This window comes from Pterocles gutturalis, unplaced genomic scaffold (assembly GCF_000699245.1).
Source record: "Pterocles gutturalis isolate BGI_N339 unplaced genomic scaffold, ASM69924v1 scaffold19585, whole genome shotgun sequence".
Taxonomy (NCBI): Eukaryota; Metazoa; Chordata; class Aves; order Pterocliformes; family Pteroclidae; genus Pterocles; species Pterocles gutturalis.
Genome location: NW_010138824.1, coordinates 73,131 through 92,432, shown reverse-complemented (window position 1 = coordinate 92,432; position 19,302 = coordinate 73,131). Strand labels below are relative to the sequence as shown.

The 19,302-nt window shown below is 46.2% G+C and overlaps 1 protein-coding gene across 1 annotated transcript in view; it reads left to right on the top strand.

Moving 5' to 3' along the window:
- Positions 1–19,302, top strand: part of BTBD11 (BTB (POZ) domain containing 11) — a gene marked incomplete at its 5' end in the record, with an annotated part of 76,476 nt that overhangs the window by 3,101 nt on the left and 54,073 nt on the right. The window contains one exon of the mRNA XM_010083153.1: positions 10,976–11,180. Coding sequence (XP_010081455.1) covers positions 10,976–11,180 — 205 coding nt within the window. The remainder of the gene's footprint in view (positions 1–10,975; positions 11,181–19,302) is intronic.

The following is a 19,302-nucleotide window of genomic DNA, read 5'->3' as shown; positions in this document are numbered from 1 at the left end:
GTGATGCCCTCATTTGTCTGCTCCCTTCATTTGTTCATGTATGCTGTCGGTGTATTAGAAAAGACCATTTGGGTGAGCTGCTTCTCCCTGGAGTGTGACAGAGGCAGTAGAAAATTGGGGAAAAGTAGGATGGTGGACACGACCGTAGAGGAAAGGTAGCACCCTCTGGGAATGCTGCAGAGAAGGAGGTCAACCCAAGCTGCCCTTGAGGGTTCCTCTTGACCAGGCAGTTGCAACCAGACTCATGGATGCTGTTCCTGTCCCCCGCAAACCCAGCTTGCCTGAGCCTGGTGGTGCTTCTGCTCTCATCTCCCAGGCTCAGCAGGCAGCGGGCACTGGTTGTCACTGGGACAGCCCTGCCCTGCCTGGAGGCAGTGGGGCGAGGTAGCGCCGCTGGCCCTGGGGCGCTCTCCCCAAACTCGGAAGAAGAGGCGATGTTGCTGACTTAGGGGAAAAAAATCAAAGGAAGGTTTCATCTCCAGGACTTAAGAGGAGAATGTAAATAGAGATCTAATTCTGCAGTGCAATTACAGCGGTAATGTGTGATTCCAGGGAAAAGGCTTGAAAAATTAATGTGAAACCTTATTCATTAAAATATAATGAACATGGCAGAAAGTTAAGGAACAACAATAAATCTGGCCTATGTTATATTGGCATTTAGTATTCAGGAATTGTAATTGCCTACTACAGTGTGTTTTAAAAATAATGTAATTTCATTTGAAATGCTTATTATATAGAGAACATTGGGAAGAACTGAAGCACAGCAAAAATAATAGGATTTTAAACAGTAGCCTGACAGTATTTCACTGTTTAATCTTACATAAAATATTTCACAAGACTCTTTTTTTTCCTTTTTTTTTTTTTCTCCAGTTTTTCCTTAAGTTTCCTGTATTTCCAGACCAGACCTAGATAAGAAGGGGAATAGATCCGTTTGTGTTTTTTTCAGGAAGTTTCGGGGATTCTTCTAGATTTGTAGTTCTTTTATTTCCTCCCCCTTCAGAAGGTGAAATATAAGTAGACTGAATAGAAAAAGAGAGGAATATTAGGGAGAGCTTTGGCTGCTGAGAGATCCCATGATATTGCATTTTGACCTTTGAATATTTTTTCTGACTTCTTTATATGCATGTTTGCAATCCACAAACATTCATGGTATATTTAACTGCATAACACTGCAACACACCTATTCATCACCCATCTAAAAATACCGCTGCCAGCTTGGAGACAAATGCAGAAAGGATGAGGCTGACAACTGGAGGTCGCTGGTGTTTTGCTGGATGAAGGAGAGACCTTCTTTCTCTTGTGTGTGCACATAGGTGGTGACAAGGAGGAGCAGAGCCTTAAGGTTGTGCTGGGCACCAGTCCTGGTGCTGATAAATATTCCTACCTCACTGCCTTGGGGTGAAGACCATAAAGTGTACGGCTGTCCTGTTTTTGGCTGGGACAGAGTTAACTTCATACTAGCTATTGAGAGGCTATGTTTTGGATTGTGCTGAGAAGAAGGCTGATGACATACTGATGTTTATAGCTGTTGCCCGGACAGTCAAGGACTTTTCAACTTCATGCTTTGCCCAGAGTGCAGGTACAGGAGAAGCTTGGAGGGAGCATAGCCCATAATTACTGGCTCAGGAGTCAACCTTAGGTTTAGGATTGAGACCCAAATTGGCCAATGGTATATTCCATATAATGCACATCATGCCCAGTATATAGATGAGGATCTGTCTAGAAGTTCTCCCCCTCGCTCTGTCTTGGGATTGCTCTCTTTGTTGGTTCTCATTCTTTCGGACACTCGGGCTCTTGTCTCTTTTCTGGGATTGCGGCTTCAAGACTCTTTGCACTGGGATCGTTAGCTGGGAACAGGCTAAGTCTTGATCATCAGGTGGTGAGCAGTTTCACTGTGTATCACTCATTTGTATATATTACTATTATTATTATCATAATTATTTTCAATTTGATTGTAGTTTAGCTATTAAATTGTTCTTATCTCAACCCACAAGTCTCTTTTCCCTTTACCCCTTTAATTCTCTCCTCCATCCCCAAGAGGGCAGGGAGGGTGAGCGAGTGGCTGTGTGGTATGTGGCTGCCAGCCAGGTCAAACCGCGACAACAGCCAAGGTGGGACATCCACCCCATGCTGAGGCACATGAGTAGGGCTGCAGAAGGGTTGTGTCTCTTGAGCTGCACAGGTGGATAAACTGTGGCTTAGGATGTCATCCGAGTGTTAACCACAACAAGCAGGTATTTTTATGTTGAATTAGGATAATCTGAAGATGCGGATGCAACTTAACACTGCTGATCTTGGACTTTTTAGCCTTTGAACAGTGTTTAACTTAGAACAGCTCCCAGATGTGATGTTCAGGCTGAAATTTCCTCCATGTCACCACTCAGGTCTCAGCAAGGTTTTCATTTTTGACATTGGAAAAATGCCACCCTTCCCATCATCCTCTCTTTGCCTCTGCAGTGCTGAATGCATATATTTCCAAAATAACAGCCTCCCAGTAGATCTTGGCACACTTTTAGGGATGAAAGGAAGGGTTGCTGCTCAAGTGTAAGTAGGAATGTGATTGCACATACCAATACTGTTTTTCATTTCTCCTCACAGCCCCAGACGAGGAGATGATGAAAGTCAGCATCCCCTCCCTTGCCTTTTCATCTAGTCTCAATCCTCTGCAACCAACAGGAAGGAGCACTGCAAGAGCCATACAAATTGTTTCATGTCCTATAAATAAGAGGTTAAACCTAGGCTTAGAAGCAAATGCCAGTGTAAAGGTGCTTGCTAGAAGGATGGCATCTGGAGGAGGGTTGTTGTAAGTGCTGTGCTTATTTACTGCAGAACAAAAGCCCTGTTTGTTAGGTATTTTTCTGAGACTAAGCAGCACCATAGAGAAATGCCAAAGCTTATTCCCTGTGAACGGTTTTGGTTCATGCAGCACAGTGCTGAGCTAAGCGGAGGTACTCGCTGAAACCTGCAATTACAACGGTAGTGCTCCCTTCAACATAGGGTTTGGCCATTAGACTGGCAGGCTGCGTGGGCACTCTCCAGATGTTGTGATACTCTTTTTAGTTTTCTGGGACCCTCTGTTGGGTTATTGCACAAGATCTCCGTGTCCTCACTCTCCCACCACTTTCTGAGCCTCTTGTTTGCAGTTACTCCTCACTGTGATTCACATGTCATCTGCTCTGTGTGTAAAAGCTAAAAAGGGAAGTTGTTGAGGTGCCCCTTCACCCCCCAGCAGAGAACATAAGACAGATTAATATGGTGCTTAAGTGCTAGGTAGTTTCTTGTCTCCATTAAATGCCACTTGGTTGCAGGCTCCCCTAACTGCTACTCCGTTGCCCTTGCAGCCCCCTCCCAGTGATGGACCTGAGCCTCCATTCAGTGTCTGCTGTGCACAAGAAGGGTTACAGGTTACTTAATAGCCCCGAATGAACCCCTGTTTCTCTTCCGTTCTTCCTGAGATATCCATTATCATAAACCATAAAGCAATCCATTTATTTATCAGTGGAAATTAAGTAGGAGGGATGATAATTTGAAAATACCAGTCTACACCCTGCTAAGGCTTTACCTTACCTTTCACTGCCCTGAAAGGGGCAGTGAAATCCACGGAGGTGGATTTCTTTCTTGGGTTACAGGGGTTGAACAGAGGCAGATATCACGTAGTTGGGTCCCTGTCTGCTGTCAGCACTCCTTTGAGGGTTTCCCCCATGGGGTGAGACTTAGCCCCCTTCACCTTCCTGAGGGCCAAGCTGGGCTCTGTCCCCATCCATGCAGGTGGTTTTGTTACCCTGGCACTTCTACGTCATAAATTTAAACCCACTTAGGTTTAATGGTTAGAGGCAAAAGGCATTGTCTCTGTGTGTGGGAGATGCTGGAGCTCCAACCCTCCACCAGCCTTCCCCGATGCACTGATGTATCGGCTCAGCACTCCCCCGTGTACATCACCCTTGAGGTGCAGACGCCCATTCACCCCTGAACTCCTGTGCATCACAATGCGCTCAGGGTTAAAACAGCATTTTCTTTTCCTTAGGTTCGCAGTTCTCCCTGCCCCTGCTGTGCAGAGTAGGGGCAATCAGTCAGGTCAGGGTGAGCACCATTCAGCTGGCCTGCTCAGTCATGGGGGGGCTCTTAAATTCAGAAATTGAGGACATGGGTTTACATCAGGCCAAAAAAAAAAAAACCAGGAATGGTGGTCTGTAAGGAAGTGGTGGTCTGCAGAGCAAAGGCTCTGCATTAGCTTGGCAGATGAATAGCTCATCCAAGTCAAAGCTTGTTTTGTTTGGAGTTGACGTGGTTTAAGGGGAATCAAACACAAACATCATGCTTGCCACATTGGATTGCAGATTTTGAAGGTAGTAGTGTTATTATAATAGGTATGTGAACTTGAGAAGGTTTAATTATTATTGTGGCTTTTTTATGGGATGTTTCCAACCCCTAGTCTCTCATTCTTCAAAGGCTTTGCAAACACTAAATCACAGACAAACGCTTACTCTGTAATATAAATAGAAGCTTCTTGTGATGGTGGGATAAGTGGAGATAAAAGGTTAAGTGATCTGCGGGAGGCCACAGGGAAGCCGCTGTTAGGAAATGGGCTGCTTGTATCCTGGTCCTGTCTTTCAGCCCTGTATTCAGAGTTTGGGACCACAGCTCCTTCGTTTGCTCTTCTGTGGGAGAAATGAATGTCTGTTTGGAGAAGAAATGTTGCCTGGGGTAGTAAATTAACACAGGGGTACGACGTGGGCAAGCAGAGGTGGGGATGTTTCTGCAAGGTGAGCTTGATGGTGAATCTGTTGCACGTGGGATGCTCCATTGACTGTGGGTTATGGCACCCCAAGTGCGCCCACAGCCTGAGGCAACTGGCTCTTGCATCTGGAATAATACTGTGTGCCAAGAGTAGAATAGCTTTATGTTTGAAGATGCTTTGTGCTAAGGGAATGTGCACAGTGAAATACATGCTAAACACTTCCTAGTGTGTGCAGCCACCCTAGCTCTCTGCACAGTCCTTTCCTGACATAGACGGGTCATCTTGAGTTAACGACAGAAAAACCTCCAATAAATCATTTGAGGAAAGGTTTTGCTCGAGCAGTTTTTGCTCAGCTGACTTTTGAAATGTAGAGATTGATGCAACACTGGAGGCAGTGGAAACATGGAGGAACAGCGCAGCTGAAATCAGGAGTGTGGGGCTGGCTCGGGCGACTGACTGAGTGGATGGCTGGAGACGGTTTGCCGTGGCATGGGAGACACAGTTCAACTACTTGTATTCACCTGCATTTGTGCACTTACAGGCATATGCTGGGGTGAGCTTCAGTGCAGAAACTGGAGGCAAGAGGGAGGTAGAAAGGGAGAGAGACTTAGCTACAGTATTGGAAGGATGCAGGATGGCCAGGTAGCAGTCTGATTGAATAGACCATTGTTTATTATCAGGGTTAAAACTCATGTTTTCAATGCAGTCTCCCCAGAGCTGGTTGTGAGCAAATCCATAGATTCAAGACTTCTATACTGAGGTGTGAAATGAATCCAGGTCAAGAAAGCGAGTTTTGCACCTGGCTCACAAGGGGGCAAACTTTGGAAGTTACTGGCCATGACATGAAGTTTGTGTCTGGACCACAGCTCACTGACCAATACTCCTTCTTTTCATGGTCTGGACAGGACACAGGAGGACATTAAGGGCTCTGAAGGATAGAGACAACTCCAGGCTATGGCTCTGGCCCCCTCTTTGAAGGAGAAAATGTTCCCCTAGGTGGCCCAGCAAAGCAGTGACACTGCTGCTGTCAACATGCCCTGCCACAGGGCGTGATTCCCCAGAGCAGGCTGCACACATTGGAGTCATGGACAGCTGGAAGGATGATCAGATCAGCATTATCAAATGGATGGGAGCTACCTGCAGGATACTGTCGTGCTAGAAATGTCCTGCTACTGCTTCGCACAGTGCCCTAATGGGATGTCATGTGGGAAGAGGGCTGCGGTGGAAACAGATCCTCCTCCCTCACCTGGGCTTTGAAGGAAAGACACAGGCCAAAGAACTGTGTGGCTTGTTTTCAGTGTGCAAAAATATGGTCGTTAAGTTGTTCTTGTGGTTTTAGAACGTGTTTTTGGAACAAAAAAACCTCGAGGTAGGTGTCATAGGGAGTGGCCTTATAAGGATCAGTGCACCATCATTGACCTCTGCGTCATGGTTGTGCAAACACTCACCCAGCCATTTTGGGCTGTGGAAGTTTATCCCTCTGAAAGCAGCGAGTCTGCTCCTAGGCGGGAGTGTTTGCAACATCAGGTCCATCATGACAGACTATAAAATCCCTCAGAAAGCTTGAAGTGGGCATTGGCCATCTATCCTTTTCTATTTCTTCCTTCTCTTTTTCCTGTTCTTCTTTCTTCCCCCTGCTCTGTTACAAAATGGGAAATGGATGTGTTAGTTTTCAAACTTCGGGCTGTAAACTAGTAAGTGCAGTGATAATGGCTTTTACCAAAGCCAAATACAGTAAAAACAATGCTTAGATGTTCACTATGTAGAGGGCTCAAGCTGTCCAGTTGTGTGCTGTATGTTGTTGAATATACCAGCCCTGTACATCTGGAGCAGCTTAACTTTCCCTGTCACATCACATCTTTGGCTTGAAGTCAGTGAAGCTGTTCCTTAAATGTTCAGTATTGCCTTAAACCAGGCCTGTGTCACAACATGTGCATTCAAATGTATGTGGACCTTGGTTCATAAGCTGTGCTGAACTGACAGCAGCAGTGATGGGCAAGTCCTGCTTTAGTCACGGAAAGGATGAAAGGCTGGTAGGTACAGCAGCAACTCTCCACATGCTGTGGTGCAATGATGGCTTCATGGGTCCTTTGCTAGCTGGTGTGCGAGGCACGGTGTTTCTCCTCCAGGCTGTCAAGCTCCAGTGTGGAGCAGCGCTGGCAGAGCTCTTCCCCATCCTGACCCAGGGATGCAAGGCAGTGCCAGCCTGGAGCTTGCCGCTTCTGCCTTTGTAGCACCCTGGGAGCCTGCCTTTCAGTTCTGGCTTCCCAGCTACAGCAACAAAAATATCCTCAAATATACCCCCATCTTTTTTTTTTTTTTTTTGGTGTCTATCCCGCACAACATGGTGTCTTCCTCTTCCTGGCTCTGCTAGCAGAGCTGTTTGTGCGTTGGCTGGCTTGGCTTATGTTGCATAAATTGTGGAAGTGTTTATTTGGTTTAAATTAAAAACAAAATAAAATTGGCAGGGTCTTTTGTCAGGCAGATCAGCTCCCCAGTCTGTTCCTCAGATGGGTTTCAGGCGGTGGTACAGGGGCAAGAATGAGCGCAGGGGACGGCGAGGGTGGGATTCCTGCCGAGCCCCTTGTGTCATGACACCACAGCACTCGGGAGCCGTGTCCCTGCCGTTACAAGATTGACTCAGCTGCTGTTATTTTTTATGTCTTTTTTGGAAATTATGCACTTGGGAATTTATTGGCCTTCCCGATGCACTCAGTGGATGTATCTGAGACATGTTTTCGGGGCCCAAAAAGATGTAGAAGAGCTGGCAATGCTGTGAGCAGGTGACATCACCTTGTAGAGCGTTGCTGTGGTGAACACGGCTCTGAAGAGCAGAGATGGCTGACACAGCATGATGAAGGGGTTTTCCCTCTCTATACTTGGCCACAAGTTCAAGGTTGCCCTCAGTGTTCAGATAACACTATGGCTTTTACAGCTGGCAAGGAGGGCAAATATAGGTTGGGTTCCCCAGGTGAGTCTTGACTTGGCTTGACTGCTGGAGACCAGACCAGTGTGTCCCATCATGGAGCTGGTTTCATGTCCGTGGGCTTTGGGGTGCTCTGGCCAGGGTCAAAGAGAGTTTTAACTCATGGTATATTCTTTGGAAGAAAACAGGGAAAAAAAAAAAAAAAAGTACATTAGCAAGGAAGAATAGAAGCAGCAAAATGTGGTAGGGATTGAAACAATACGTGTGCATCTCAAACCAGATGTTGCACTATGCTACATTTTACAGAGTATGCATAAATACTGCCGTACAGTGTGTGCGTGTGCCTGTCAGCTCCCTCCTCCCTTCTTGGCACTGATCCTGGTGCACAGATATGCTAAGGCATGGTCTCTTCCCTGAAGAATTTGCACCGTAACTGGACATGGCTGGAGGAGGAAAAGGGCACGAAGGCATACGGTGGCTGGTCTGGTCTGAGGTTACATTGCGGAATGAAATAGAGAGCCGAGATTCCTGTCATCCCTCCAATGCTCTGCCTGTTGGGTACCAGGTTCATAATGCAGTTTTATATGCTTACTTACTGTCCTCTGTGAAGCTCAATGCTTTATAGGTATTGCTTATTTAAGCCTTGAGTTGGCTCTGATAGAGGAATATTATAATGATTGTTAATGTAGAAATTATCTGAAATGTAACCAGAGATAACACAGTAAAGGCAAAAGCAAGATCTAAGCCAATCAGTTCTTGGTATAGTGTAATTAAATGAGGCTTAAACATAAAAAAAACATTAATTCTGCTTTAATGACATGAATTGGTTTGGGTTTCTTAAGAAGCAGTTAAGGAAATACAGAATAAAAGGATGAAGTCCTGGTCATAGTGAAATGGATGGGAGCTTTGCTGTTCATTTCAGTGAGGCTCAAGTTCTTCCAGCCTTGCATCAGCAGCGATGCTGAGCTGCCCACCCTGCCTACGTCATTCTTGCTGCTGCTGTCCCTCCTTACCGTGCAGCTTCCTCTGGTGCTGGATGTGTCATCGAAGTCGCATTGCCCCAGCGCTTGAGGAAGAATGGGGATGAAGTAATGCTGCTGCCTAAATCTGGGCCTAAATTGCATCCTGATTTTTATTCATGATTGGGTGCAGAAGTCAGAGGCATTCTCTGGTGCCTGCTGTCTCAATCCACCAAAGACTAGTCATGTACTTTTAAATTTAACCACATGCTTTAGTGCCGTAGTGGCTTGGGTCTGAAAAGGCTGAATTCAATGCAACTCCTTTTTCTCTGCTTTTGCTATTATTGTTAAAGCTGGATGGTGCAGCCAGCACTTCTCCATTTTTTTTGCCTTTTGGAAAAAAAGAGAGGAATTTACTTGTGCTATCAGCAAGGCTGCTCGCAGTTAAATCGGCCCGTGCTAGGCTTGGCAGTGCATGTCTGCTGTGACAGAGTGGGCTGAGTGAAGGGGGTCCCAAATTTTCCTGCTGCTTCTGGTTGCCTGCAGATTATTTTGGCTGGGGAGTCATCTCAGAGGCACATCTGTTTGTGCTGTGGACCTGATCCTGCAGGCTTTCCACATGCACAGCTTCTCTCGGAAATTATGAGCATGCAGGGCTGCAAGATCGGTCCTGTCAGGACAATTTCTTGGAAGATGGAAAAGACAGAAACTATTTTTAAATGAAAGCTTTGAATCAGAGGAATATTGCAGAGTGCAGCAAAAAATTGTGTCAAACCCCTGAAATCATGGACTCTGCAGTTTTCTCATGCCAGCGGTTTTCTTCTCTTCATGGTTTGTTCTCTTCATGGCTTTGTTTTTCAAGGACTGGGCTGAGCATCTTTCAATGAGAAGTTTCTGTTCTCCCTGGTGCACATTATCATAGTAGCAGCATCATTTTCTGTGCGAGTCAAGCTGGAGGGACGTGATGTGCTGTGATGTGTTCACAGGGGTGGGACTTTACAAAAAAAATCTGTACTCTGCCTTGCACACAGTCAAAATGGTTTTTCTCTAATTTTGCCCAGGAGTTAGTTGTTCAGCCTTGGCCCCCACCCCCTTTTAGTTTTATGTTCTTACCTTGGTGTGTACAGTTCCAACTTTTCCTTCCAAGTTTCAGTGCTCAGTGGTCACTTGGGAAAAGCAAATAAGAGAAAGCATGTGACTTCTTTTTAACACTGGAAAAATATGTCCTCTTTTCCCCATCACTCTCTTTTGTATAGCTTAAGATTGACCCAAAGGGCTCTTGCTCAGATTTTCATTTAAAACAAACCATCTGATTTGATCTGAGATCATTATTTTCCCCCAAAGCACTCTCAGAGTGATTTGAACATGTGAAAACAGGCAGTTTATCACCACAATTGTTTCTGTGCCTTTGATAGAGTGGTCACTAGTCAACAAACCTAAAATTCACTGCCTCGGAGGGAGATGCAGTAGTTAATTAGTTACAATCAGTACTGTGCTAGGAGACTCGCTGCTGCTTGCCCATATATTTGCCTGCTGATCTTGCTTGCTGGCTTTGCTGACCCCAGTCTGCGTATTATGGCTGGTTTCCCATACCCACCCTGCGAGGAAGTGCCCAGAACCTTGTCGGCACAGCGTAGGGGAGGTGACAAGAATCTTTCTCTTGAACCATTTTCTGTTCTCTGGAAACCTGAGTGGCTGGGCAAGCCTACTTCACAGGTTTTGCTCTTCTGCTAACATGATGTTTTCCGGGCCCATCCTGGGCTTACAAATTGTAATTTTGATTGAACATTTCTGATATTGTATTTTAGGAACTTTTTCCCCCCTTTTTTCTTCATCCACATGTCCCTTCACATGCTCCCACAGTGGTCTGTGTGTTATCTGACTGCCTCCTTCCTCATTGCAAGGGGCTGTGTCTCCCTGCCACTCTCTACCCAAGAGCATACGGCTTTTGGTGTCATGCTGCAGCATCCCCACTGGGACTCTGGGGTTTTGGCAGTGTCCAAGGGCTGCCTGTAGGTAGCTGTGACCCCAGCCCCGGTGTACTGGCTCTTCTGGTGGTGCGGAGATGGGCCAGCCTGACGCTGCTGACACACCCGATTTGCAGAAACCCATCTCCCCCAGGCCTTCAGGGGCTGGCCTGCAGCCTAGGTATGTCATGCTGTGCAGCATAAACCACCAGGCAAAGTCTGACTTGATGGTGAGCAGTCCACACGATCCTGTCCTACCCTTTACTGTTTGCATATGTGAGGTTAAACGGAAGGCAAAATGAACTTGGTACGCCTTTTGGTTTGAGAACTTTGGGGAGAGGCAGCCAAAAAGCCTGGCATTCACCCAGCTTTTGCCTTTTTCCAGGTGACCTGGTGTCTCGAGCAATGCACCACCTCCAGCCCCTCAACGCCAAGCAGCATGGGAACGGGACGCCGATGCACCAGAAGCAGGGATCACTCTACTGGGAGCCGGAGGCTCTGTACACCCTCTGCTACTTCATGCACTGTCCACAAATGGAGTGGGAAAACCCCAACGTGGAGCCGTCAAAAGTCACGCTGCAGACCGAGAGGTAAGAGCCACTGCACAGTGCTGAGTGTCATGGTGAAGACATTTCGTTAATAAATCAGCCTGGCTGGCTAATTGCTAATTACAGCTTGCGCGTGAGAGGCTGTGGAGCAGTCTGGTTTGGTTTAGGATCACCTCTTTGAAATCCATTTCTCTCACCGAAGCGCTGCGTGGCTGACCCAATATATATCAAAAGTGACACCCAGTGGCTACATACAGCAAATTGGTTCCAGATGTGCACTTGGGAGAGATTTCCTTTTCCTTTCGTTGTTGCTCAGCTATTCTGTGTTTTGGAAAAGAAAATGGGAACTTCTATTTCTGGCCTAGCAGGTTTGGGTTTAAATGTGTTTTTTCTACACGTTAATAGGGCTTGACAGCAGAGACTGGAGAAGTGGAAAATGAATAGAGTAGTGTGTAGAAAGGAGAGATCGTTACAGATGCTGGTCTTCAGCCGTGCTGAGTACCCAGGCATGGGAATAAACTCAGGGCTGCCTTGGACGGGGACGTGGCAGGCTTTAGGTGTGCTGCTGTTGTCCCTGCCCACGGACGACAAGGGCAGAGGATGCATGCCTGAGGCCCCATCCTGACTCAGGGTCTGCTGTAAGGTGAGGAGGAGATGCCACTAAAAGCCATCAATGGGATTACTAAATGCCTTCCAGTGGGCAGGGTGCCCAGCACCTGGCAGCTCTGCACCTGGGCACTGCAAAAAGCAACTGGGACAGTTCGCCAACCAAGAAAATAAAGCCATCTCCTGTCAGAAGCCTAGCAAACCCTCTAGTAACACAAGCCTCCACATGTGTGCTGTTTCCCTCTCACACTTCGTACCAGTCCTAAACCAGGCTTCCTCAGTACGAAGATGAGAGGAGTGGCTGGTGCTTGCAGAATGCTGGGTATTCATTTTTAGGGTGGGTATCGTGGTGATGCAAATGCAATCTGCTTTTTTAAGCTGGGCTCCACATTTACATCCAACATTTATGTCACACTGTACATGTGAGCTGCTCTTATCTGCACATGTGCCCTGAGAGCCATGTGTGCAGGGTTGGTTATTGTTTCAGTATGAGGTCTTAATCTCAAAAGCAGCATTTGAGAGTCTCATCGTATGTGTAATCGTAAATGGCATACAATATGATATCTTCATTGAAATGATTTTGTATCGATTCACAGAAAGCACACAAGATGAAAGTCTGGCGTTAATGATGTTACCGGGAATTTTGCCATTTGCCTTTGGATGGCATCCTGTTTCTTTTCAAGTTTGAGTTGCTCGGTGAGCGTATTTGTCGCTTTTTGTTCTATTGTTTCCAAATGATGAAAAAAAGCCAGAAGGGAAATGACAAGAATCCAGAATTTTCTAATTTTTTCTAAACTATTTTTAATTTCATGATTTGTCAGCCAACCTTGTTATTGTGGAAGGCCTACCTCGTGTCCGAGTGTTGGTTAGTATGCACAAAAAATAACTGAAGTTAGAAAATTCCCTCACCTAATCTGTAGTTCCCCATCTGTGGGAGTAATGCCTCTGGAACCAGTGGGAATATAAAGGTGAATAAAGCTGAGGCTCTGGTTTTGTAAGATTTCTGCAGGCTTCCCTGTGGAAAGTGAAAAGGGAAGGAATATTTGAAAAATCACTTTTTAGCATTTTCTTTAATAGGTTTTCCTTTCTCTGAGGTCACCTTAATACACGTTCTCTTTGTAGAGAACATGAAACACTGATTATTTACAGCGATTGTTCGTCTTTGCCTTATTTTGAGTACTCTGTCTGGCAAGACGTCTTCCTTTGGCAGGCGAGTTTAAGAACTCTGGTGTGCGGTTAGGGCCAGAGCAAGTACTCGGTGTTATTGCCAAGAGCTTGTGGTCACTTCTGGAAGGAGCAGATACTCTTCCTGTTGCCTAATCAAACATGCGTTAGTACTTAGCGCTGGAGTGGGAGCGATGTAGGGTTAAATGTAGGCGTGGATATTTCCATGGGCTTGTGCTCTGGAGCTTCACCAGCTGGATGTAACCATCCTGTGCTGCTCAGAAAGGAGACCAGTGAAGCTGACTTCTCCTTAGTGCTCTGAGGAGCCTTCCTTACCCATTTCCCATCCTTTTCTTACATGCAATCGTGCTTTGTGGTCCGTGACTTTTTTCTAGTGGTTTTGGTTTCTGTGATGGGGTTTTGTGTGTTGCAGGGGAGGGGGTTTAACGTGACATTTTTATATGCAGAATATTTGCAAGCTTTGTGCCTTGTCTACATGCCTTATTCCTTCTCTTTGTCTCCAACTGCAACAATTGCTTTTATTTTGGAAGAAGCCCAGAAGGAAGCAAGGAGGTCCAGGTATCTTTCCCCATCCTTGGCCTGTCTGTGTCCCTGCTGGTGCAGAGAAGCCAGGGCTGTGTGGATGTGGCTGTAGACTGTAATTCCATGAAAAAACGGGTCGTTCCTGTCCCATATGAAGCCAACTTGGCTACTGTCTTGGCCCCCTCCTCTCTGACCATGCATGCCTAGGGTGGAGGGGGTTGCAGGTTGCGGCCAGAGATCTCCCTTGGCACTTGCAGAGCTCGATGGCCGTGTGAGAGCTGCTCACATCCTTCCCACTCATCTCCAGCCCACCTGGATTTCAGCTCTGAAATGGGTTGAATTAGGGAGCTGCAAAGGCTCTGCATGTCCACCTGCAGAAGCTGGATATGGGCGGGAATCCGAAGTGTAATCTGCACAACCGATGCAAACCTGCCTGGTTTAGCACTTTTTAGCATAGGAAGGTATACCTCCCTCAAAGTCTTGGGGGACGAGTAAAATGGGATGTTTACCTTTGAATAATCCGGAGCTTTGTTTCTAAGGAGTATTTTCTAGGGACCATTTCTCTGTGTTTGCTCTTCATGGAGGTAAAGAAATGAGAATGCGCTGTGTTTTTAACAGTGTTTGTCTTTACATAAAATAGAACAGGAAAATGATTATACAGTGAGGCTCTTGCAGTGGGGCTGCCTTCATGGGAGAGGGAGGAGGTGGAAAGTGGCCAGGATTGCTCAGAAAACCTGGAAAAGATTCCCCACTTCCTAAATGCCAGACAAACCCAACCATAAGATGGATGTGTGACCCCTTCCTACCCCAACTTCATATTCTTCTTTCACTCTGGTCACTTTGGAAGAAACCCTCTGATTTTTTGGCTGTGTTGTTGGCATCAACACAAGCCAGTCTTGCTGGGGTGGGTTACCTAATGGCCTTGGGTACCATGTAGATGGCTATTTTGGCAGGTGTTGGAGGTAGAGGAGGGGGTTTGGACCTGTTTGTGGGGACGCCCTTTCCTAATGCACCCAGCTGGGATGCAGCTGGGACATTTGTCTTGTGCTGGGTGTTGTCTGTGACAGCGGTGCTCCTCCGGCGCTTCCACCTGCATGCAGCTGCAGATTATTTAGGTTTGTTCATTCTTTTGCTTTCCTGGGAATTAAAAAAAAAAAAAAGAGGAAATTGCAGATGAGACCACTGTTACCAAGATTTTTTTCTTGCTTGCCACTTCTGGTTTAATAAAAGGATCTGTCCCGTGGTTATGTTTTGCTTCCCAGCCTGTATAACACTTCCAAAATTACTGCAAGTAATTTCTTAAGTACCGGAAAGCGCAGAATCCGTAGTTGCAGATTTGTGTGATGTTTTTTTTCCTTAAGTGGTTCCTTACCCACTTTTATCCACAGCTGTATTGACAAAGTCCTCATTACTTCCTAACTCTCCATGGTCCCCATTAACAACTCATTGAGAAGCGGCAGTTTAGCAGCTCAGTCAGTCCAGAACCACCCATTAATTCTGCTCACATGGCAGCAAAGTTCCTTCTCCAGTGTTTCCTCTACCACTCTGTCTTGGAGGAGCATTAACTGCCTGTACCACCCAGCAGCCTTTAGCTTTTCCCCTTGAGTCTTAATTGAGTTGATGGATATGTGTCTGGTTTTAACCTTCTTTTCACTTTGCTTCACTGCTTTTCCCTGTGTGCAGAGCAATCCCATAGGAAACTCCCATGGGCTATTGCTTCTTTTTCTTTTTCTGCCTGCCTCACACGCATGCACACACACACAAAAACAGACATGTCCCCTGCACATGCACACATGTGCAAATTGTAGCCTGTAGTCATTTGTGATTAATGGGAAGGGTTTGGGTTATTATCTGAATTTTGTTTCATGCTTTGGATAGTTATTAGTATGCCTGTCTGATTAATATGATACAACCCTCTTAATGAGAGGAATGTTCCACTGCTATAAAATAACATGAACTCATACAAAGCACCTTCATAACTGGTACAGACATGTCTGTTGTACAGATTATACCCATAGAACAATTTCAGTAAGAAGATAAATAGGGAAATGTCCCTGATTTAAATTTTTCCGTGGTACAAACTCCATGGGTAGGGCAGTCTCCAGCAAAGGCCAGCAGAGAGTGGAGGGATGGGGAAAGCTGATGAAGAACAAGTAAAGCTCTAGCACTGGGAATGTGGAAGTCCTACTATGAAAACTATTCATCTTGCAATGTGTGTCTGAAGAAGTGCTTGGTGTGCCAGTATGGCATAGCCCTATGTTAGCCAGTTTTATCCACTACTTAGTTGAAAACATCAGATGGTAAAACCATGGCCTCGCTGAACTTACCAGGGTTGATTTTGCTGGGAACCACTGAAAAGAAATCCAAAGTCCATCCTTACGTAAATCCTCTAGATCTGCATCCTAAATATTGAACTTCCCACTTTAAAAAAATCCTTTCAGAAATGGTATTGGCAGCTGCCTGCAGCGTGTGAGATTGCACGTTACAAGAAATAGTTCAGGCAGTATTCATAGCTCAGCTATCAGATGGTGTATCCTTGCTGGGCTGGGGCTGTATTCCACACCTAATTTATCAAGCTAGACTTAGGCTGTCCATGGCTATAGGGTTTTTTTAAATAGAGAAAATTGGATGCAGCACTCTGAGAACACATTACCCAGGCTGTTCTGCGCTGTGCTCCCAATGCTGGTGTCTCTTCAGGGATTTATGCCACAGATAGTCATGTCAAATCTGATGTCAAAGCTGCCTGTGAAATATTTCCCTGTTGTGGTTGATGGCCAAGTCATCGCGTTGACTTGGTTGCATTTTAAGTCTTGGCCATTAATCTTTTTAATACAGGAGAGTACAGGAGAGGCAACCGGGATGGTGCAAGTTCAAAAAACAAGACTTGCAGGTACCCTTGTGCTGACTCTGGAGCACTGATGTCTTGGTACATGAAAGCATAAGGGTAAACCTTCCCTCCGCCTAGGTGGGTCTCGCTGAGGCTTGTGTGAGAGCAAGGAGAATTGAACCTTCAACCTGAACAAAATGCAGAATGGGCTTTTTCAGAGGCTTCTGGGGTGGTGGAGGAGCTGCCTAGCGTGGGATAGCTATGTGGACTTGGGTGGTGCATCAGTCAGTGCCACTGGGTCCCTGGGCAGGAGTGGGGCTGGCAGCTTTCTGAAGATATTGGAAAGTATTTCCTCGCTTGGAAGGCAAGTAGCTTATGGTGTAAATATAAAATATTAGTCTTTCAGCCTGGAAACCCATCTGAAATGTACACTTAAATCTTGGAAAAAAACATGCTTTTCTCTCCTCCAATGACACTAAAAATGGACTAGCATTGCATATATGGTTTCGTCATAAGTTCTAAATGAAAACTGTCAGAACTGAGAATGCTTTTCAATTCGTACATTGGGATTTTCTTTAAAAACCACCCATGAAAACATAAACATAAAACCAAAGAAATAAAAAGACCTTTTCATAATTTTAAAGTTGCCGACTCATATCTGCAAGCAGAAACATCTCCCTACCTTTGTCTAGATAGGCTTTTCCTTACAAAAGTACAGCCTTCTGCTTCCCAGAAGTGCTGTTAACTCTAAAATTGCAAAAGCAATCAGTAAAAGAGCAGTGCCCTGTGTAGAGCACGTTGGCCGCCATTGCCACACATGTTTGCAGTCACCACTCCTTGGCTGGAGTGAGTGAGGAAACTCAACGCCTACCACAAGAGCATCCTCCTCAGTAGCTAAAGGATCCTACAAACAGAAATCATCCAAAGCAGTTGCAATAAGTGAACCGTACAGAAGGTGTTGAAGTGAGGTCAGGTCTATACAGCTGGGTACACTTCACAGCTGGTGAAACTGAGGGAGAGACAGCACAAGGTGGCTGTGGGAATTCACATCTGAATAGGACAAGCCCTTGGGAATTTCTCCATTTCCATTGTGATGCAGAGCATCAAGCCATTCCTCTTTATAGTGGTTAATTTTAATACACGCAGTGGGTGTGTGCATGTGGTGGGGCAAGGGCTCAGCATCTGAAGAAGAGCAATGTGAAGTGCGCCTGTAAAAAGAAAGGCTGCTGTGCTGCACTTAAAACAATTATTTTTTCTTTGAGCACTGTGATTATTTGGGAAAATCTCTCATGTGTGCTTGATGAACTCCTGGACTTGAAGCATGCTGCAGGCTCTGCTGTGAACAAGGGGTAGAGGAGGACTAAGCCTGGTTGACGATCATTCATGGATCATAAAATAGTTTTGGTTGGAAGAGACCTTAAAGGTCATCTAGTTCTAACTCCCTGCCATGGGCAGAGACATCCTCCACTAGACCAGGTTGCTCAAAGCCTCATGCAGCCTGGCCTTGAACACCTTCAGGGAAGAGGCATCCACAGCTTCTCTGGGCAACCTGTTCCAGTGCCTCACCACCCTCATGGTAAAATTTTTTTTCCTAATATCTAATCTAAATCTACCCTCTTTCAGCTTAAAACCATTACCCCTCGTCCTATCACTACACTCCCTGCTAAAAAGTACCTTGCCATCTTTCCTGTAGGCCCCCTTTAGGTACTGGAAGGCTGCTATATGGTCTCCCTGGAGCCTTCTCTTCTCCAGGCTGAACAACCCCAACTCTTTCAGCCTGTCCTCACAGGGGAGGTGTTCCAGCCCTCTGACCATCTTCGTGGGCCCTCCTCTGGACCCACTTCAACAGGTCCATGTCTTTCTTATGTCGGGGGCTCCAGAGCTGGTCACAGTACTCCAGGTGGGGTCTCATGAGAGCAGAGTAGAGGGGGAGACTCACATCCCTCGACTTGCTGCTAATGCTTCTTTTCATGCAGCCCAGGACATGATTGGCTTTCTGGGCTGCAAGCTCACATTGCTGGGTCCTGTTAAGCTTCTCGTCTACCAGCACCCCAAAGTCCATCTCTTCAGAGCTGATCTCAATCCATTCTTGTCCCATCCTGTATTTGTGCTTTAGATCCCAACCCATGCACAGGACCTTGCACTTGGCCATGTTGAACTTCATGAGGTTGGCATGGGCCCACCTCTCAAGCCTGTCAAGGTCCCTCTGGATGGCATCCCTTCCCTCCAGCATGTCAACTGCACCACACAGCTTGGTGTCATTGTCAAACTTGTTCAGTCCCACTGTCATGTCTCCGACAAAGATGTTAAACAACACTGGTCCCAGTACTGAACCCTGAGGAACGCCACTTGTCACCAGTCTCCACTTGGACATCGAGCTGTTGACCACAACTCTTTGGGTGCGACCATCCAGACAATTCCTTATCCAGCGAGTGGTCCTTCCATCAAATCCATGTCTCTCCAATTTAGAGACACGGATGTCATGCAGGACAGCATCAGGTGCTTTGCGCAAGTCCAAGTAGATGATGCCAGTTGCTCTTCCCTTTTCCACCAATGCTGTGACCCTGTTGTAGAGGGCTGCCGAATTTGTCAGACACGATTTGCCCTTAGTGAAGCCATGCTGACTGTCACCAATCACCTGCTTGTTTTCCGTGTGCCTTAGCATAGTTTCCAGGAGGATCTGCTCCGTGATCTTGTTGAGCACAGAGGTGAGACTGACTGGCCTGTGGTTCCCTGGGGCTTCCTTTTTTCCTTTTTTAAAAATGGGAGGGGTTATGTTTCCCCTTTTCCAGGAGATGGTGGGCAGCTCAGGACTGCTGTGGGCATCTCAGGAGGAGCGTGGGTTTTAGGCAAAAGGTGGCATGATTGGAGTGCATTATGCCTTACATTTAGGTCCTGTCCCACAACATTTACCTTCCTGATGAGCCATTTTGTGATTCAAAATGTCACAGAGACATCAGCCCTGCAAAAAATGACATAGGTTTGACGTCTGATCGGGCACAGCGGGGTCATCGGCTGTGCTCC